Source organism: Oncorhynchus kisutch, linkage group LG3 (genome assembly GCF_002021735.2).
Source record: "Oncorhynchus kisutch isolate 150728-3 linkage group LG3, Okis_V2, whole genome shotgun sequence".
Classification (NCBI taxonomy): Eukaryota; Metazoa; Chordata; class Actinopteri; order Salmoniformes; family Salmonidae; genus Oncorhynchus; species Oncorhynchus kisutch.
The window spans coordinates 64,528,561-64,551,342 of NC_034176.2; the positions used below are offsets into that span (position 1 = coordinate 64,528,561).

Sequence of the window (22,782 nt, forward strand, 5' to 3'; positions counted from 1 at the left end):
TCTCCTTTTTTCCTCCAAACATAATGATGGTCTTTAAGGCCAAACAGTTCTATTTTTGTTTCATCAGACCAGAGGACATTTCTCCAAAAAGTACGATCTTTGTCCCCATGTGCAGTTGCAAACCGTAGTCTGGCTTTTTAATGGCGGTTTTGGAGCAGTGGCTTCTTCCCTGCTGAGCGGCCTTTCAGGTTATGTCGATATAGGACTCGTTTTACTGTGGATATAGATACTTTTTAACCTGTTTCCTCCAGCATCTTCACAAGGTCCTTTGCTGTTGTTCTGAGATTGATTTGCACTTTTCGCGCCAAAGTACGTTCATCTCTAGGAGACAGAACGCATCTCCTTCCTGAGCGGTATGGCGGCTGAGTGGTCCCATGGTGTTTATACTTGCGTACTATTGTTACAGATGAACGTGGTACCTTCAGACATTTGGAAATTGCTCCCAAGGACGAACCTGACTTGTGGAGGTCTACAATTTTATTTCTGAGGTCTTGGCTTGAGGATGTCTTGGTCTTGGTTTTCCCATGATGTCAAGCAAAGAGGCACTGAGTTTGAAGGTAGGCCTTGAAATACATCCAAAGGTACACCTCCAATTGACTCAAATGATGTCAATAAGCCTATCAGAAGCTTCTAAAGCCATGACATAATTTTCTGGAATTTCTGGAATTTTCCAACTTGGTGTATGTAAACTTCTGACTCACTGGAATTGTGATACAGTGAATTGTAAGTGAAATAATCTGTCTGTAAACAATTGTTGGAAAAATTACTTGTGTCATGCACAAAGTACATGTCCTAATCAACTTACCAAAACTATAGTTGTTAACAAGAAATTTGTGGAGTGGTTGAAAAACAACTTTTAATGACTCCAACCTAAGTGTGCGTAAACCTCCGACTTTAACAGTATCTTGTGCTGATAATATATTATAAATGTATATAGAAATGTTTTTCTAACAGATTTTGTTTTGTTACAGCCTGAATTCAAAATGGATTAAATAGATTTTTGTTCTCACTCATCTGCACACAATAACCCATAATGACAAAGTGAAAATATATTTTTCAAAATCTTGAAATTCCCCATTCCTTAACGACTACAAGCGTACCACAATGCTTGAGAATATGTGGAGTCGTAAACAATAATGTGTTGTATTGGATTTGCCTAAAACATAACACTTTGTATTCAGAACAAAAAGTGAATTGCTTTGCCACGTTTATGAGGTATTACTTTAGTGATTTATTAGCAAACAGGATACATGTTTTGGGATACTTTTATTCTGTATAGGCTTCCTTCTTTTCAATTAGCTTAGAATTGTGGACTACGCTACAGGACAGTTTTGCTAGCACAGACTGGAATATGTTCCGGGATTCTTCCAATGGCATTGAGGAGTATACCACATCAGTCACTGGCTTTATCAATAAGTGCATCGAGGACATCGTCTCCACAGTGACTGTACGTACATACCCCAACCAGAAGTCATGGATTACAGGCAACATTTGCACTAAACTAAAGGGTAGAGCCACCGCTTTCAAGGAGCGGGACTCTAGCCCGGAAGCTTATAAGAAATCCTGCTATGCCCTCCGACAAACCATCAAACAGGCAAAGCGTCAATACAGGGCTAAGATCGAACCGTACTACACCGGCTCCGATGCCTGTCAGATGTGGCAGGGCCTGCAAACTATTACAGACTACAAAGGGAAGCACAGCCGAGAGCTGCCTAGTGACACAAGCCTATCAGACGAGGCAAGTAACACTGAAACATGCATGAGAGCTCTCTCTCCTCAGCCGATGTGAGTAAGACCTTTAAACAGGTAAACATTCACAAGGCAGTAGGGCCAGACGAATTACCAGGACGTGTACTCCGAGCATGCGCTGACCAACTGGCAATAGTCTTCACTGACATTTTTAACCTTTCCCTGTCTGAGTCTGTAATACCAACATGTTTCAAGCAGAGCACCACAGTCCCTGTTTCCAAGAACACTAAGGTAACCTGCCTAAATCACTACCGACCTGTAGAACTCACATCTGTAGCCATGAAATACTTTGAAAGGCTGGTCATGGCTCACAACAACACCATTATCCCAGAAACCCTAAACCCACTCCAATTCACATACCACACCAACAGATCCACAGATGATGCAATCTCTATTGCACTTCACACTGCCCTTTCCCACCTGGACAAAAGGAACACCTATGTGAGAATGCTTTTCCTTTATCCTCAACACCGGGACCCCTCAGGGGTGTGTGCTCAGTCCCCTCCTGAACTCCCTGTTCACTCATGACTGCACAGCCAGGCACGACTCCGACACCATCATTACGTTTGCTGAAGACACAACAGTGGTAGGACTGATCACTGACAACGATGAGACAGCTTATGAGGAGGAGGTCAGAGACCTGACCGTGTGGAGCAAGGTCAACAACCTCTCCCTCAACGCAATGATTGTGGACTATAGGAAAAGGAGGACCAAGCACGCACCCATTGTTAAACAATATTTTTGCATACAGAGTGAGTCCAGGCAACTTATTATGTGACTTGCAAATGTTAACTCCTGATCTTATTTAGGCTTGCCAGAACAAAGGGGTTAAATACTTATTGACTCAAGACATTTCAGATTTCAGACGTTTTTTACATTTTTAAACATGATTCCACTTTGATATTATGATGTATTATGTATAGGCCAGTGACAAAACAAATCTAAATTGTATCTATTTTAAATACAGGCTGTAACACAACAAAAAGTATAAAAAGTCAAGGTGTGTGAATACTTTCTGAACGCACTGTATAATAGCTTGCTGCAAGATAAATTAACCTGATGCTGTGAATACCAAGAGTAAACCCAAGTGGATGCTATGCTCTTTCACCCTCACATTGCTACCTTTACAGGAAGTGTGTAGTGAGTGACGGAACACTCTTGATGGGTCTGAAGTCAGAGTGCAAATTTTGACGTCACAGCCTGGGCACGTCTCTCTAAGCACATTTAGCTTTCTAATGTGTTGAAATACCAACGACTGTCTCCAAGGAAATGTTCTCCTCGCCAAAGTTACCAATAAATAGTCTGTGGATGGGTTCCTTTGAGCCTTTGCTTTTGTGGTGGTCCAACAGCACTTTTTCACTTCAAGGCCTCATATACCCTTTACATGCTTGAAATAAATAAACAGCCTTGTTTCTATATTTATATGACAGCCAGAGACAGTAACTCTGGGTAATTTGAGGATAGCAAAGCTCTGTTACGCACAGCAAAAAAAATAAAGACATCAATATCAAAAACTTTCATCACATCCCAGGTTTCTGCAGTTAGTAGATGAATAGATAGAGATTTAATTGAAGTAGACCCTCTTGTTCAGTGTCATGTCATGGACAACCATGGAATAGGTTCAAAAGCAGTGTGATCAGCAGGGCCCTTGGCAGACGACTGAAAGCTGAATTAGTGGTGAGTGTTGGTGGAGGTGTCGTCATGCAGATGCCTGCACTGAAGGGGTGACATCAACATCAATAATGAAAGTGTCTCATCAATGACCAGGGGAGGGCTACTGTATAAAAAGGAGAGAGAGATACTCTAAGCACTTATAAAAGACTGATCAACCAGCTAGACTGGCCCCTCCAAAGCATTACAGAAAAACATATCTAAACTTTGTGGAATACACTCAGTCAGAAACTGGTAAGTAAAAGTTTGCAATAAATGTAATCTGGTATTGACAATCTAAGATACATTTAATAACTGTCTTAACATTATGTTAAATGTGTAGCATTGTTTTACCACAGAGTTAAAGAGATAGACATGTTACTGACCTTTATGGAAAACAGATTACTAGTAAATGAGTTAAACAAGTTCATAGGAGATTGCTGAGACGTGTTCTTAATTTTTCAGGCAATCAATATGCTTTCCATCAAATCTTTGGACAAAATTGTTTTAATAATTGTCCTCTGCAGTTTACACACAGAGGCGAGACCAATGAGGTAAGTTGACCAACTTATCTGTTGAAATGCAATTTTGTGTATTGCGTTTCATACCATGGTTATTCTTCAATGGCATTTCATTGCTTTGTTGTATCCTGTATTCTAAATCATCTCAATCTAAGCGGGTTGCAATGGTCATTCTCTGACCAACAGAAAGAGGTCCATCAGTGAGGTCCAGCTCATGCACAACGTGGGAGTACACAAGCAGGTTGGGGAGAGACAAGACTGGCTTCAGCTGAAGTTAAAGGATATAATTGCAGCTTCACACGCCAAAGCACAACAACATGGACAATCAGGGAAGATCCGGAGTCTGCTTCCTGATGATCTCACAGGACTGGGCCTGTATACAAGTTAAGCCTCAGTACTGAGGGTTTGTCTTCTCTTCAGTCTTACAGAAGTGTTACCTCGTTTTTAAAAAAAAACAGTTCAAATCTCACAATGAAACAAAGTTTTCACTGTAAATGTCATTTTAGTTTTAGACATTTTAAAAATTATTATTATTATTAAAACTTTTTTTATTAATGTAATTACTATTTATTTATTTATTTATATTTTATATATATTTCCTGGTTTTACTGCATTTGAATAAACAATACATTTTGTTTATGACCACTACTTGGACTAAAGCACACAGAACAGTATATTTTTTATATTGCTTTCCCACCTTATGTGTCAAATTACCGTTAACAGTGTCAAAAAAACCGTTTGCTAATGTCTTTGATATGTCCATCTCTTTGACATTGCTTTACTTCAGTGTAAAGCACTGCTTACTTTAAATAATGTTCACAATGAGGACCATCTTGGTTACTGTTTGTACCGTTATAATCATAATGACATCACTGTTTACTACTCTCACAGATGCTTTGTCATTTCAAAATAGGAATTCATGAAAAGCACAAAATGTACAACAACAAAAAATAAATTAACATTTCTATATGAATATCATGTGAGATCATTTTTATATGCATTAATAAATATAATATTTTCAAAACAATTGTGCAGGTCTACATTTTGTGGGGTGGAAGCAGAGTTGCAGGGACTCAGGGACCCCCTGAATGAAACATGAGTCCCCATAAATGCAACAAAGTCAAACTTTGGGGGGTCTCTAAATAATGCTAATTATATATTAATTTTATGCTGTTTGTACTGCTATAGTAGTAAATATTCAAATAAAAGCTTATTCCAAATTAAATTAACACCCCCACCTCTGTGTCATGGTTGAAACAAATTTCTTCTGTGTATCTGAGCTAGCCATCCTGGGACCAGTCCCGTGTCTCAGCTTCTTTCAGGTGTCCCAGCTTTTATTTCTACGAAAACAATGTCTGGTTACGGTATAATTCACACCCTTGGTGGAAGTAAGACAAGGAGTTGAGACACTGGAGGAAGAAGAAGAGTCTCTCCCTTCTCATGTAAAGTTAGACTTCGTGAGATACCCTAGCTTATGTGCACAAACCCCTTCAGTGTCACGAATGCAAAAGATTGTCATGTGTCACGTGTATGCCGAAGGGAAGAATATTGCCAGTGGAGGTTACAGTGGCTTGCGAAAGTATTCACCCCCCGTGGCATTTTTCCTATTTTGTTGCCTTACAACCTGTAATTCAAATATATATTTTTATTCAGCCCCCCGAAATTCAATACTTTGTAGAGCCACCTTTTGCAGTAATTACAGCTGCAGGTATCTTGGGGTCTCTATAATTTAGTCACTGCTGCAGCTCCTTCAAGTTGGATGGGTTCTGCTGGTGTACCGCAATCTTTAAGTCATACCACAGATTCTCAATTGGATTGAGGTCTGGGCTTTGACTAGGCCATTCCAAGACATATAAATGTTTCCCCTTAAACCACTTGAGTGTTGCTTTAGCAGTATGCTTAGTGTCATTGTCCTGCTGGAAGGTGAACCTCTGTCCCAGTCTCAAATCTCTGGAAGGCTGAAACAGTTTTCCCTCAAGACTTTCCCTGTATTTAGCGCCATCCATCATTCCTTCAATGCTGACCAGTTTCCCATTCCCTGCCGATGAAAAACATCTCCACAGCATGATGCTGCCACTATGGTGTTCTCGGGGTGATGAGATGGGTTGGGTTTGCGCCAGACATAGCATTTTCTCCTTCCCCTATGTTTGCGGAGTCTCCCACATGCCTTTTGGCGAACACCAAACATGTTTGCTTATTTTTTTCTGCCACTATTCCATAAAGCCCAGTTCTGTGGAGTGTATGGCTTAAAATGGTCTTATGGACAGATATTTCAATCTCCCCTGTGGAGCTTTGCAGCTCCTTCAGGATTATCTTTGGTCTCTTTGTTGCCTCTCTGATTTGTTAATTCTCAAGTGGTGTCAGAAGTTCCAGAAAAACCAGCCACAGTGAGGAGTGCGTGCATGCTATAAGATGGAGAAAGGTGACGTGACGCTCGAGTTGGTGAACACTACTTATGACTGGTTCTGGTGGATGAGCACAGAGAATGCCCTGTTTGAAGGGTCCTCTATCCGGTCATCAGGGCCTCTATCCGTGAATTTCCACAGGCCTGGCAGCACTGGGCAGAGCTTACCTGGCCGACTCACCGTTGGAGCAGCTCTTCAAGGTGCAAAGGTTTCTACTGGAGGGGATGGGGGAGGCCTGTGTCCGGGAAAGGAGCTGTGCGACTGTGATACCCGCACCCCTAAGATAAGGTGTGCATGTGACTGTGGCCATGACTGGGAAGTCTGCCCTGGTGGCAAGGCCTTGTGTTATCACTGCAACAAGCACAGGCACGTACTGGCTACCTGCGTGTTCCACCAGCCGTGGAGGTCCGCGGCGTCGGCTGATTCGCCACCTGTTGTAGAGGCCCCACACTCAAGCACTGTTACCGACGAGGAACTGTCCACTCTGTTCTGCGGTGTGCTCCTGGAGGAGAGTATGAGCTTTCCCTGTCTGCTGGTGAGGTCCCTGATCTATCTGTCCTTGATCTTCTGCTCCCTGCTAAGGGGGAGTCCGAACTGCAGGCTGGGGTGCCAGAAACTACATCGGAGCTGCAGGTTTCTGATGCTGTTGATAAGCTGGTGGCTAGCCAGCTGCCCATGACCAATACTGCTGAGCTGATGGATGGCGGTGGGGCGGAGTCTCTGCCGGTTGCTGGTAAGAGTGGAGAGCCTCTCACATGCTATCTGCTGAGACTGATAATACTGAGTTGTGCCCTAGGCCTGAAGCTGGGGAGGGGTCTGACCCTGCCCTTGGTTCTGCTGGGTTACTGGCAGTCAAAACTGAACATTTCTTTCCTGATTCACCTGACTCCCCTTCTCTACAAAAGGTGACTGTACCAAGAAGGGTGGACACACCCTCAACAACCAAGCAGGCCAGTGAAGACCCGGGAGTGAAGCTGGTGGTCAAGATGTTCAAGATTAACAATCATACAGAGTGCAAGTTCTCATTGTTTCAGGTGATGTTGTTAATTCGTGTTTACCTGTGTAGGACTACTGCAATGCAATGTCAGGACTCTGGTCAGGTAAAATCCCAGCAAGCTCCGATTATGGTTCCTGTTTCTGTACAGTCAGCTTTGTTATGTAAATCCCCTGTTTTTGTGTTTAAATGCTTTTGACAGCCTTCTTTTCAAGGGAGGTTATAAACCTATAATGGTTTAGTGCTTTTTCTCCGCACTTCGTGCGTCAGGGAGAATGGGGAGTAAACGTGACGCTTGTCATTATGTTATACGTCACATAATCTAAATTCTTGCCTGATTATGTATGTCCAGACATTGATTAACACCTGTTTATTAGGCGAAGCACATTTATTTACTGTTAGTGATGTGGGGAAATGTATCATGTGAATATATTACCTGAATGTGTTTGCATGTCATTGGCATACCTTTTATTGAAGTTGATTAACAATTAGGTAATTGGCAGGGTTTGTGATGCGTTCTGGGTAATGGGTGTTGCTACAATAAACATGTCTTGGCTTTGTTTGGGAGACAAGACCGACAGGTAACAGGTCGGCATGTTTTGAAGCCTGGGTTTTCATTTATTAGGTCTACTAGCTATATCCACTTGCAAGTAAAAAGCCTCACATAGGCAAAAAAAAGCACATCTTCTTCGTATGTCTCCTCACTGTTAAACTCCTACTGCATAGTAAGCTTTAGTAGAGCCTGCACCAGTGAATGGGTTTGTTTGGTGTTACATTAGACAGAGCAACCTTGGATCATAAATAACTACTCATTATTATTTGTTGATCAGTCGGTCACAATTTAACCATGACACATTACCGTTTTTCATCCTCTCGAACACGGCCAATGTTTCTCAGCAACTGAGGGATCATGTCATATTGCGTGTGAAAAAGGTGGACGTTGTATCATTAATTGCAATGTTCATAAACTGCACACCACAAATGGAAGGAATCTGAGAAAATTGGCATCAATTTAATGTGTCTACTTTTTTATATTATGTCTGGGTTTTTTCTGCAATGTTTTATTTGTTATTCTATTGTTCACTACCCGGTACAGTAGGTGGCGGCAATACATCTTATAGGATGTAGTCTGCCTCAAACCTCAGATAAGCAGTGTGTAGGAGGGAGATTCCTAGATTTTATAAGTGTGCAGGAGGACCTGAGACAAAGGAATGTGTAGTATCAGTGTGTGTGTGTGTGTGTGTGTGTGTGTTAACTCTAGGGGTACCCATGGTGCTGGAGATCAGAAGTGTCCGGTGAGAGAAAGGCAGGTTCAGGTTGCCAAGATCAGAGTAGTGCAGAAGGTGTTGTATGCTAAGGCAGTGAAGAGAGTAGTAGAGGAAGGTGGGTGTGGGATCCCTGTGAGTAGGCCAAGGCCAATGGAGTGATAGGCATAACGTGCTTCAGTAAGGTTGTTATTTTTGGCGTTCAAGGCCATGGTTGTCAATTGTACTGCAGGGATGGAATGTAAATCACAGATGATAGATGATGTGGTGGCAGCTACTGAGAAGTACTTGGGTGTAGGAGATTTTACTGCCAAAGCGTTAATGTTTTTGAATTATAGTGTCCCATCCACCCAGACTGCTGGCCTGAAGTAGGATCAGATGGGGCCAAAGTAGTGGACTAGTAGTGAGGTTTTAATGGGCGTAGGGTTAGTTGGAAGGGCAATTTTTTTTGTTTCACAAAGTGTAATGAATTCATACTACAACAAGTACAGTAGGTGGCGGTATGCACTATTGATATTTGTTTGCGGACTACCAAGAAGAAGAAGACAAAAATGTGAAGAATTTTGTACAGCCAAATCTCGCGAGAGCGTCTAAGTAGCAGGGACAACATCACTTTTGCCTTTTAGGGGAAAATGCCAAACCAAGATCCATTATTTTACTAACGGATTGGACTGATCCTTTGAATTCCGTGTATATGTTTTGTATAGGCTATATGCTAGTAATGCGAAAATACTTCTAATTTAAAAGGTAAGACTTATTTTGGTGAATGTAAGTGTTCTTATGTCTGAGCTTGCTAGCTAACGTTTGACAGCGAGCAAGCTAGTTTACTGGTAGTTCCTCTGCAAATATAGCTTTTTGTAGCTAACGTAACTATTGATTGATTATTTATCAATACCCTGAACTAATGTAGCTAGCTAGCTAACTTGACATAAAACTAGCAAGGTTTTGTTTTGTCCAGTTACCAGACGAGTCAATAGCCAACTGTTAGCACATCATGTTTGCTCAGGTTAGCCACTGCACCTATGTGAAACTAGCCACAATAAGGATCAGCCACAATAGTGGAATTCTGTATGCCTTCAAAATAAAGGTTCCCAATTGACAGTGATGCAAACGGAAACAAATAGTGTTAATACAATTATTAGTTATTTTGACAAAAAAAATCTAAAGTTATCGCACTGTGGATGTGTTAAGAGTTCAGAATTGCATTGGGGGCATACTAACATGCACGGTACAAGCCTTACCCCATTTTGTGAACCCAAGATCCATAGGTAAGGCTGTACATTGCAATATGAATGTCATATGGTCAATTCAAATTGTATTAGTCAAATATTCTGAATACAACAGGTGTAGACCTTACCATGAAATGCTTACTTACGAGCCCCTAACCAACAATGCAGTTAAAAAAAACCCACATGAGAATAAGAAATAAGTAACAAGTAATTAAAGAGCAGCAGTAAAATAACAATAGCGAGACTATTTACAAGGGGGTACCGGTACAGAGTCAATGTGCAGTGGCACCAGTTAGTTGAGGTAATATGTACATGTAGGTAGAGTTGTTAAAGTGACTATGCATAGATGATAACAACAGAGTAGCAGGGGTGTAAAAGAGGGGGGGAGGGGCAATACAAAGAGTCTGGGTAACTATTTGATTAGGTGTTCAGGTGTCTTATGGCTTGGGGGTAGAATCTGTTTAGAAGCCTCTTGGACCTAGACTTGGCGCTCCAGTACCGCTTGCTGTGCGGTACCAGAGAGAACAGTCTATGACTAGGGTATCTGGAGCTTGGCCCCAGTGATGTACTGGGCCATTCACACTACCCTCTGTAGTGCCTTGCGGTCAGAGGCCGAGTAGTTGCCATACCAGGCAGTGTTGCAACCATGCTCTCGATTATGCAGCTGTAGAACGTTTTGAGGATCTGAGGACCCAGGCCAAATCTTTTCAGTCTCCTGAGGGGAAACGGTTTTGTTGTGCCCTCTTCACAACTGTCTTGGTGTGGTTGGACCATGTTAGTTTTTTGGACCTGCTCCACTGCAGGCCAGTCGATGAGAATGGGGGTGTCTTTTACCTGTAGTCCACAATCATCTCCTTTGTCTTGATCACGTTGAGGTAGAGGTTGTTGTCTTGGCACCACATGGCCAGGCCGTCTCATCGTTGTTGGTGATCAGGCCTACCACTTGTGTCATCGGCACACTTAATGATTGTGTTGGTCGTAACAGGGAATACAGGAGGGGACTGAGTACACACCCCTGAGGGGCCCCTGTGTTGAGGATCAGCATGGCGGATGTTGTTACCTACCCGTACCACCTGGGGGCAGCCCTTCAGGAAGTCCAGGATCCAGTTGCAGAGTGAGGTGTTTAGTTCCAGAGTCCTTAGCTTAGTGATGAGCTTTGAGGGCTCTAAGGTGTTGAACACTGAGCTGTAGTCAATGATTAGCATTCTCACATAGGCATTCCTTTTGTCCAGGTGGGAAAGGGCAGTGTGGAGTGCAATAAAATTGCATCTGTGAATCTGTTAGTGCAGTATGCGAATTGGAGTGGGTCTAGTGTTTCTGGGATAATGGTGGTGTTGTGAGCCATGACCATCCTTTCAAAGCACTTCATGGCTGAAGACTTGAGAGCTACAGGTTGGTAATCATTTAGGCAGGTTACCTTGGTGTTCTTTGGCACAGGCACTATGGTGGTCTGCTTAGAACATGTTGATATTACAGATGTGGAGAGGGGGAGGTTGAAGATGTCAGTGAAGACACTTGCCTGTTGGTCAGCGCCTGCTTGCAGTACACATCCTGGTGATCCATCTGGCCCTGCGGTCTTGTGAATGTTGACCTGTTTAAAGGTCTTACTCACATTGGCTGCGGATAGAGTGATCACACAGCCTTCCCAGAACAGCTGGTGCTCTCATGCATGTTTCAGTGTTATTTTCCTCGAAGCGAGCATAGAAGTAGTTTAGCTCGTCTGGTAGGCTTGTGTCACTGGGCAGCTTTTGGCTGTGCTGTCCTTTGTAGTCTAATGGTTTGCAAGCCCTGCCACATCCGATGAGCATCAGAGCTGGTGTAGTTAGATTCAATCTTAGTCCTGAATTGATGCTTTGCCTGCTTGATGGTTCGTCAGAGGACATACGGGATTTCTTATACAGTAAGCGTCCAGATTAGTCTCCCGCCCCTTGAAAGCGACAGCTCTAGCCTTTAGCTCAGTGCGGATGTTGCTTGTAATCCATGGCATCTGGTTGGGGTATGTACGTACGGTCACTTTGGGGATGACGTCATAGATGCACTTATTGATGAAGCCGATGACTGATGTGGTATACTCCAATGCCATCGGAGGAATCCCAGAACATATTCCAGTCTGTCCTGTAGCTAAGCATCTGCTTCATCTGAGGGGGGGGGGGGGGGGGGGGGGGGGGGGGGGGGGGGGGGGGGGGGGGGGGGGGGGGGGGTTCTCCTCTGGTTACACATTTAACATGCTGATAGAAATTTGGTAAAACGGATTTAAGTTTCCCTGTATTGAAGTCCCCGGCCACTAGGAGCGCCGCTACTGGGTGGGCATTTTCTTCTTTGCTTATGACCTTTAGAGTTGGTTGAGAGCGGTCTTAGTGCCAACTTCGTTCTGTGGTGTTATTCGTAGCCATCTATTTACCATAGATGAGAATTCTTGGTAGATAGTGTGGTCTACAGATTATCATAAGGTACTCTACCTCAGACGAGCAAAATCTCGAGACTTTAATATTAGACATTGCGTACCAGCTGGTCTAAGGAGAATGGTCTTGAACACTGAGCTGTCGTCAATAAACATCTTTCTTACATGGGTGTTCCTCTTGTCCAGATGGGAGAGGGCAGTGAGGAGTGCAGTAGAGGTTGCATCATCTGTGGATCTGTTGGGGTAGTATGTGAATTGGAGTGGGTCCAGGGTGTCTGGGATGATGATGTTGATGTGAGCCATGACCTGCCTTCCAAAGCATTTCACGGCTATAGATGGGGCGATAGACATTTAGACAGGTTACGTTGGCGGTCTTGGGTACAGGATTTATGGTGGTCTGTTGAAACATGTAGGTATAAATAGACTGTCAGGGAGAGGTTGAAAATGCTGGTCAGCGCGTGCTCTGAGTACACGTCCTGTTAATCTGTCGGGCTTCACAATTCTGAGGAGCTTACACAAATATTAGCGTTGTAGCTCATATTAGGGAACTTTAACTGTGGGAAATCACCTCACTATTCAGCCTGTTGTGCATATTGAACATTAATATTGCAATTTACAGCCTTACCTATGGATGTCCGGTACTTAGAGGTTTTGGGGTCACAGTTTGGTTCGTTTACGGTACAGCAGGAAATTGAAATGCCAACAGTTACTGTAGTTCATTTTTGTTTTTGGCAAAAGACTCAAAACAAAAAGCAGCCTATTTGTGGCTAGAGTCCAGCTTCTGTAACAGCAATCACAATATTCCTGCATTGTCTGTTGTGACATTTATTTTGGGCCTCTCAAGTAGTCTTCAGGGGTCCAAAATGTTGGACCCATTCCGAGATGGGCCTGGGGCTTTCCCACTCGATATGCATAAATAAAATGTTCAATATAAAGACCTGTTCCGAAGAGAACTAGACCAGTTCCGTATAGACCTGGTCGGATCTGGACCCAATCCGAGTGAGGGAGGCAGCAGCCGAAAAGTCCATTTGTAAACTACTTTATTAACCAGAGTTGATAAAGCGTGAGGGAGAAAGAGGTGCCGCTGTAGCAGATGGAGGGGCCTTGTGTGTGTGTGTGTGTACACTGTGAGCGAGTTGTGAGCGAGTGACACGGGGAGCAATGTGGGGAGAGGGAGAGACAGAAACCAACCATACCAAGCCGACGCGCTCTAGTAGACTAACTTCTAGCTTGTCATAGCTAAGTTATCATCCAATATGATTACGTTGATGACTTGTGATAGCCCAAAAACAACAAGCTACACATGCCACTCTGCATAGGCTAATCTCGATGAGCAGTGGTGACAACGTTTTATCCACAACTCTGTCCATCGCTGTTGTAATCTACTGTGAAGTCAAAATGTTTCCAAACTGGAGATGTCAACAATGATGGAGGATCCTCCATTTCTGGTTGATCGACCCCAACACTCGCCATTGTACCGAAGTAGTTGCCGGCTGCGCCTCACAAAAGTATAGTTTGAAATATGCCAGTTAAGATTTTAATTTTGATTACAATGCTCTAGTTAATGGAATAGCCTACAATGTTTTTTTCAGCTCAGTTTTACTCGAGGTAGTGGCATACGTCGCAGTGTAGGCGTAGCCTTTTAGTAGTTTAAAATGTATTTCGTATGTTTTTATTCAGGTGCACAGTATGGACCAAACCGAGGACCCCGTACCGAACGGTTCAGTATGAATAAGTGTACTGTTACACCCCTACAACCTATGTACAATTGCATAGTTGGTTAGGGCTTGTAAGTAAGCATTTCACTGTAAGGTCTACTACACCTGTTGTATTCAGCGTACGTGACAAACTTAGATTTGTATTGAACAATTATATTGCAATGTATACCTTACCCTATTTCATGGACCCAAGATCCATAGGTATCAGCCTACTCAGTGACACCCACAGATGACACTTCTGAAGTGTTTACACAAATATTAGCGTTATAGCGCACATTAGTCATCTTTAACTGTCGGAAATCATCTCACTATACAGCGTTTAGTCTCGCAATAAGAGCTACGACGCTAATATTTGTGTGAACTCTTCAGAATTGTAATCTGTGGATGTCACCGAGTCAGTTGATACCTATGAATCTTTGGTCCTTAAAACAGGATAAGGCTATACAGTGCATTCAAAAAGCATTCAGATCCCTTGACTTTGTTACATTACAGCCTTATTCTAAAATATATATCTTTTTAGGTATCATTAATCTACACACAACACCCGTTATGACAAATCAAAAACAGGTTTAGAAATTTAAATTTCTAGAAAATAACTGGTCACATTCAATATTTAGACCCTTTACTTAGTACTTTGTTGAAGCACCTTTGTAGCAATTACACCCAAGAAGACTTGAGGCTGTGAAGCTACAAGGTTGGCACACCTGTATTTGGTGAGGTTTTCCCATTCTTCTCTGCAGATCTTCTCAAGCTCTGTCAGGTTTGATGGGGAGCGTCGCTGTACAGCTATTTTCAGGTCTCGAGATGTTCGATCGGGTTCAGGCTCTGGCAGGGCCACTCAAAGACATTGAGACCTGTCCCGAAGCCACTGCTGTGTTGTCTTGGCTGTGTGCTTAGAGTCATTGTCCTGTTGGAAGGTGAACCTTCTGAGGTCCTGAGCACTCTGGAGCAGATTTTCATCAAGAATCTCGCTGTACTTTCCTCCATTCATCTTTCCCTCGATCCTAACTAGTCTCCCAGTCCCTGTGCTGAAAAACATCCAAACAGCATGATGCCACCACCATGCTTCACCGTAGGGATGGTGCCAGTTTTCCTCCAGACGTGACGCTTGGCATTCAGGCCAAAGTGCTCAATCTTGTTTCTCATGGTCTGAGATTCCTTTAGGTGCCTTTTGGCAAATTTTAAGAGGAGTGGCCTCCATTTGTCCGCTCTACCATAAAGGCCTGATTGGTGGAGTGCTGCAGAGATGTTTGTCCTTCTGGAAGGGTCTCCCATCTCCACAGAGGAACTCTGGAGCTCTGTCAAAGTGACAATTGGGTTCTTGGTCACCTCCCTGACCAAGGCCCTTCTCCCTCAATTGCTCAGTTTGGCTGGGCAGCCAGCTCTAGGAAGAGTCTTAGGGGTTCCAAACTTCTTCCATTTAAGAAGGATGGAGGCCACTGTGTTCTTGGGGACCTTCAATGCTGCAGACATTTTTTTTGGTAACCTTCCCCAGATCTGTGCCTCAACACAATCCTGTCTGACTTCTACAGACAATTCCTTCGATTTCATGGCTTGGTTTTTGCTCTGACATGCACTGTCAACTGTGGGACCTTATATAGACAGGTGTGTGCCTTTCCTAATGTCCAATCAATTGAATTTACCACAAGTGGACTCCAATCAAGTTGTAGAAACATCAAGGATGATCAATGGAAACAGGATGCACCAGTCTCCTCCCCTTCATCTACACTGATTTGAAGTGGCATTAACAGATGACATCATCCAATAAGGGATCCTTGCTTTCACCTGGATTCACATGCGCAGTCAATGTCATTGAAAGAGCAGGTGTTCCTAATGTTTTGTACTCGGTGCCTGTAGAAAAAGTCTACATACACTCCCTTGAACCTTTTTCACATTTTGTTGTATTAAAGTGGGATTGAAATATGTAATTTTTTCTCATTGATCTACATAAAATATTCTGTCAAATTGAAAAAAGAATCCTACAAATGTTTACAAATTAATGAAATATTTAACTAAAATATAGTCGTTGCATAAGTATTCACCCACTTTGTTTAGGCAAGCCTAAATTAGTTCAGAAGTTAAATGTGGCTTAACAAATCCCACTAAGTTATATGTGAAATAATATGGGCTGACATAAAACAAAAAATGATGACTTCCCCCTTCCTCTGTCCCCCATACATACAGTAAAAAGTTTGGACACACTTACTCATTCCAGGGTTTTTCTTTATTTTTACTATTTTCTACATTGTAGAATAATAGTGAAGACATCAAAAATATGCAATAACACATATGGAATCATGTATTAACCAAAAAAGTGTTTAACAAATCTAAATATATTTCATATTTGAGATTCTTCAAATAGCCATCCTTTGCCTTGATGACAGCTTTGCAGGCTCTTGGCAAACTTTTGCCTGGTACTGTATATCCATAAGGTCCCTTAGTCAAGTATTGCATTTCACAGATTCAACTACAAAGACCAAGGAGCTTTTTAAAAGCCTCATAAGGAAGGGCATTGACTGGTAGATGGGTAACAATAACAGATCAGACATTGAATATAACGTTAAGTTAATAATTATGCCGTGGATGATATATTAAACCATCCAGACACATCAGACTATGTTGTCATTCTGAACTGAGCTGCATGACAGGAAGGAAACTGCTTAGGGATGTCACCATGAGGTCATCAGTGATTTTAAAACAGCTACGGAGTTCAAAGGCTGTGATCTTCAGAAAACTGAAGATGGATCAACAACATTGTAGTGACTCTACAATAATGACTTGTATGACAGAGTGAAAAGAACAATTTAAGATTCTTCTTCCACTTTGACAGAGTATTTTGTGTCGATCGTTGACCAAGAAATGACACATCCTTCACTAACTTGCCCAACGCGCTAACCGCTAGACTACCTGTCGCCCCACAATTCTGAAGTCTTTGTTTCGTCAAATTAACAAATTGTTGTCTTTTGCTAAGATTATATAACAACATTTCGAACTTGTTTAGCATTATCTTGTCCAAATATGGACAGATTCCCGCTATATGTATCCGTTTGCATCGCTTTCAATGGAGGACTTTTATCTTGAAGGCTACCCGCAAATTCCACTATTGTGGCCAATCCTTACTGTGGCCAGTTTCACATAGGTAGCCACTTCCTGGCTAGCTAAACAAATATATTGCAAGCATTCTAAATCATCTGCTATTTACTAGTTGGGACTGGTAACTAATTTACTGCTGGCTAGGTTGTGACCACATTAGTTCGTTTGGGTGCTAGTGTCATGATTGTTAGTTAGCCACCATTAGTTTAGCTCGTATTATTCGGGATCATCGTGACATTAGCTGGCGAGCAGCTGTCAAGAGTTAGAATGCGAAGGGGAACTGAGTTCTAGTTTCGTATTCACTGAACGTATAACTTGCATTTATGTGAATATTTACCGCTGGTTTTGCTCTCCTGAATCAACCCAGTGAATTAATATCTAACTCGACTCCCTTCGTCATGTCAGATTATGAATGGTGAATAATCCGGGTTGGACGTCTCTGTGAACTGGTGATGGCAGCACGTCCACAGTCATATGATAGCAACTCAAGTGACACTGAGAATTGGGAACGAAAAACAACCGACCTCGCAAACTCTGCAAGCACTCGAGGTGAGGCAATTGCTTTGTATTTGATAGTGTGTAAGGTGAGAAAGAACTGACACTAACCAATGTAGTTGGCATTTCTGTAGAGGCATTTCATATCCATGATAATGTGTATAGTGCTATAGGTATAGGCCATCATATATTATAGGCTAGACATATGTTTTTCAGCATAGTCACACACTCATTGTGCATTTTGCAAATATTTTCTCACAAAAAAAATATAAAGCTCTGCATTGTTGGTTAAGGGCTTGTTGGTAAGGTTTACACCTTTTGTATTTGCCACATGTAACAAATACATGTTGATTTCATAAGGTTGACATTGTCCTTTGTGATTTCCAATGAAGGGATGGTTACTCTTGAGCCCAACATCATAAAAGGCTACTGTTTTTATCATAACTGTAAAGTCAGATGGGTTGTCGTAACGCTCCCAGTAGTCATTCTTTTAGAAGTCCACTGTCATGACAGCACTATGTACACTTTATAACTACAAGTTTAAGTAAAGTGTGTGCTAATGGTCTATGCCCTTTACTGGCTGTTGTTTTGGCAGAAAGGAAGTCTTTGGCATTTCTTGGGTAATTGGAGTTCAGTTATTTAAGAGTCCCAAGAGAGACTAGCGACCTAACTTGCAAAGCAAACTCTTGCAAAAGCAGACCTTATTTTTCCTCATTTTTAAGAACTGGTGCAGAACATGACCATGCAAGTTTGTGTCTTTTGGCTTCTCTCCCAACAGGAACGTTGGCCTTTTTATACTTCCATGGCTCACTGATGTGATGTGCCCTCATATTAAGAGAACAGACTGGGACAATATGTTCAATATTTCAATACTAAATGGGATGCCATTACTCATGATTGTAGGCCTATATAGGGAAGCAACCATTTGTGATTAAAGACCCTGTTCCATTTTGATAGTGCTTTTAATGTCTGTTCCCTTTAAAAGATGTACCATTAGACAAGTGGTCTGCCTACACTAAAAGGGATTCTGCTTTTGTGTGTACATTTGTCTTTTTCCATTCTGTCCAGTTAGTCTTCTTGGGTTCGATGGCTGCTTCTATACTGTCTGTCTTTCACAGTATAGATGCATTGTCACTTATTGCTTTGAGTGTGTGACTACATTGTTTCTCTTGCTCCAGGCAGTGCGTCAGGTCAGGGCGGTGTTGTTATAATTACCTCTAGAGGTAAATACTGGTTCTAGTAAAGCTCTAGCCCCGAACCATACTTTCACTGTGGTTCTGAGTGTCTCTACGGTTACAGCAGACACAGGATTTGTGACCTGCAATCTGTAATAATACATTAGGGGAGGAAGGACAACAGAGTGTGTGTGTTGTTTGATATCTGTGTAGAGTTTAACTGCTATTAGTATTTAGTGTGCTTTCTGCTCTGGCCAGCGCTCAGTCGCGTGCATCTCGACTGGAGGCAGACCTGGTGAAGATGAGCCTGCATGGTGCTAGCGGGGGCAATGACCGCTCACGCGACCGCCGCCGCTCCAGCGACCGCTCCCGAGACTCGTCGCACGAGAGGGGAGAGGGCCAGCTCACCCCTTGCATCAGAAATGTCACCTCGCCTACCCGCCAGCACAACAGTGGTGAGTAGAACGTACTGAGAACACTTTCACAAGTCTCCTAAAATAAGATTTCTAAGAGAACATGTTGGATTCTAATGTTGGCATGTAATAGGAGTAGTCTGTGAGAAAGGTCAGTCGTCATGCCAGTGAGTTAGTGCCTCTCTCCCTCCACCTCCAGACCGTGAGAGGGACGGTGGCTCCAGGCCCAGCAGCCCCCGTCCTCAGAGGATTTCCCCCAGCGGCTCCAGTAGCAGCGGGCTGGTCAGCAGCCGTAACAGCAGCCTGTCCAGCACTGAAGGCTGCTTTAAGAGCCTGGGGGTGGGAGAGATGGTGTTTGTCTATGAGAATAGCAAGGAGGGACTGGGCACGGGCCTGGGTACCCGCAGCATCCGGACCTCAGGCTCCGAGAGGGTCACTCTTATAGTAGATAACACACGGTTCGTGGTGGACCCTTCAATCTTCACAGCACAGCCCAACACCATGCTGGGCAGGTAGGGCTGACCTCATTGTTGTACTTTATTATGGTCAAATCATCAATCCGTATCAAGTTTTGTTTTACCAGTGTGGTTATATGAGGCTATATCACCTACATTGGTTTTTTCCTTTAGCTTTTTTATTGTATGAACGTTGAACAACACTGAAATGTGACCTGTTTTGTGGTTTCTTGCAGAATGTTTGGATCTGGAAGGGAACACAATTTCACACGGCCCAATGAAAAAGGAGAGTATGAAGTCGCTGAAGGCATCAGCTCTACGGTGTTCCGAGCCATCCTGGTCAGTCAATAGCACTGTATTACCAAGTACAACACTCCCTTTTACTAGCTTGGTCAATTATTGACTGTTTTTACTTGAAGAAAACAATTCCTTGATCTAGCGTTGCAGTTGCTAACCTTTGCTCTTCTGAGCCACAAGGGTCAGCCTGCTACTCATAGTCATCCTGAATTGATTAACTTAATTTGTAGCCAAAAACATTTACTCAAGGCTACAGAGTCAACCTCAGACTGTTATTATAGAATAGAGTAGATGCCATGAGTTGTCCACTGAGGCTATGAGTGTCTGGAGAACAAGTACAAGAATCAGTACCAGTGGCTGTAGGCTGCTGATGTGAATATGGAGGAATGGATTGATTCAAATGTGGGCTGTTGTTGACAAACAAGGATCACTCTTAGAGGCATAGCATTTGATTTGAAAGATGTACCTTTTTATTTTTGCATTTGCAAATCTAACCCATGCCCAGCTCAACTGGCAGTAAACTGATATCTCTACGTACTGTAAGGGAGACGGCGTTGGCCATTTTGACCATTTTAGGAAGGGGGAGCTGATGTCTGTGAGTGAGGCAGTCTCTGTAATGGCTGCCTTTTGTGTTTTCTCTGTTTACTCTCTAACTGGCAGGATTACTACAAGTCTGGAATAATCCGTTGCCCCGATGGAATCTCCATCCCTGAGCTGAGGGAGGCATGTGACTATCTGTGCATCACCTTTGACTACAGCACCATCAAGTGCAGAGACCTCAGTGAGTACACCCCCTTTTTACCCTTCTTGACCTGGTTGGCTCAGTGAACATAAATCATGAGCCCTTGGTTTTCATATCCCTTATTAGTGATTAATTAGGTTTCCATAAGACTGATGAAAATGTTCTGGGAAGTTAGCGTGTTGGTTTGCATCTCTGAACTGCTGTCTGACTGACTGCTGCCACACTGACCATGTCCCATTGTCCCTAGGTGCCCTCATGCATGAGCTATCTAACGATGGTGCCCGGCGTCAGTTTGAGTTCTACCTGGAGGAAATGGTTGTGCCTCTGATGGTGGCCAGCGCCCAGAGTGGAGAGAGAGAATGCCACATCGTGGTGCTCACTGATGATGACGTAGTGGACTGGGACGAAGAGTACCCACCACAGATGGGAGAAGAGTACTCACAGAGTGAGTGAATCCACACACACTCTCCACCCACCCCTATTTGACCTAGATATTTTGTGTGTACGTTATGTGGGCCGTTTTTAAATGTTTGTAGTTCTGTCCTTGAGCTTTTTCTTGTCTATTAATGTTCTGTATTATTTCATGTTTCATGTTCTGTGTGGACCCCAGGAAGAGTTTCAGCTTTCGCAAGAGCTAATAGGGATCCTAATAAGATACCAAAAACGTGATCTTCCTAATTAGTAATCCCTGCTGTGGATTAAACTGTTGTTCACTTACCTGAAGGGACACATTTAATTGACACTGCTTAAAAAGTTGTTGTTGATAATGAGTTTCTGTTTCACAACATTTTATTTTCTCTCTGCAGTAATATACAGCACAAAACTATACCGGTTCTTCAAGTATATAGAAAATCGAGATGTTGCCAAATCAGTTTTAAAGGAGAGAGGACTGAAGAAAATAAGATTAGGCATTGAAGGTAAGATTATGGTTTTATCATGTATTTGCTGAAGTTCAGAGCAAAAATGTAAGATTTTGATTCAGCATTGCAAACTCACTGGCTCTGTTGTCTGCACCATGTATTGGTAGGTTACCCCACGTATAAAGAGAAGGTGAAGAAGCGTCCTGGTGGCCGTCCTGAGGTCATCTACAACTACGTCCAGAGGCCCTTCATCCGCATGTCCTGGGAGAAGGAGGAGGGCAAGAGCCGCCATGTTGACTTCCAGTGTGTCAAAAGCAAGTCCATCACTAACCTGGCTGCAGCTGCTGCAGATATCCCCCAGGACCAGCTGGTCAACATGCACCCTGGCCCTCAGGTGGACGAGCTGGACATCCTCCCTAACCAGTCCCCCAGTGGACCCCAGTACAGCTACAACAACGATGCTGGTGACCCAGACGCCCCCTCTCCCGCAGTCTGAGGACTGCCCCCTCCCTGACACCTCCCTTCCCAGCGTACTGCAGCATGGAGCGAGAGGGGGATCATAACCATATTGCCTTGGCACCTCCTCCACAGCCTTAGAGCCTCAAGGATCTGGTCGACTGTAAAAACCCTATAAGGGACAAGACTGGCAAATGGGCATATTTCTCTTTTTCTTTAAAAAAATACTTGACCAAAGGAATTTATTTTTCTGTTAATTGTTTGAAATAAATTTAGCAAACCCAATTATTTTGTAGCTATTATTATTATTTACAATGGTTATCGGGCTGTGCACTGTGTGGTGTTACTGTGTTCTCCCCCTGAGTTTTATTTCACGTGTGGTTCTGGGTATACTTCCTAGATGGCAAGACTAGTGAATACTGTATCTGTTTGGGGGACAGGTGCGGATCGTGATGCCTGGCCATGGAGAAAATCCTCTGATTTCATCACCATTCAGTGGAAATTACTGTTGAATTCCCCTCAGATATACTTTGAATCATGTAATGGTTGGGTTGGTTGACATCATAGGATTGGTAATGGGATTCTGTGCTCCGTGGATATTCAGCATGACATAAAGACATTAAAATCACTACATTGTATGGTGTTTTTATTCCTATCATTGTGCTTATTATCCATTAATAGCACTTGAGTTGAAAGAGGTTACTTTCACCTTATCCCTCTACATAGAGCCCCTACACTTTCAAACTGAAAGTTCAAAAAGTAGCCTAATACATGTGCAATACCTAGCCTGCAATTGTGGTTTGAGTTGACCTGATTTCAGATCAGGAGGAAAGTTGTCCTTTTATGGGTCATTTGGATAGTCTG

The 22,782-nt window shown here is 42.9% G+C and overlaps 1 protein-coding gene across 1 annotated transcript; it reads left to right on the forward strand.

Annotated features, from left to right (window-relative positions):
- Nucleotides 1-9,161: 9,161 nt before the first annotated feature.
- On the forward strand, nt 9,162-22,546 carry LOC109887381 (BTB/POZ domain-containing protein 10-like). The gene is given in 10 exon segments (XM_020478782.2): nt 9,162-9,331; nt 17,431-17,538; nt 17,541-17,574; nt 18,954-19,150; nt 19,308-19,620; nt 19,800-19,902; nt 20,521-20,641; nt 20,850-21,047; nt 21,409-21,519; nt 21,630-22,546. Coding segments are annotated over 9 exon segments (1,467 nt in total). The 5' UTR covers nt 9,162-9,331; nt 17,431-17,477; the 3' UTR covers nt 21,959-22,546.
- The last annotated feature ends 236 nt before the right edge of the window (nt 22,547-22,782 follow it).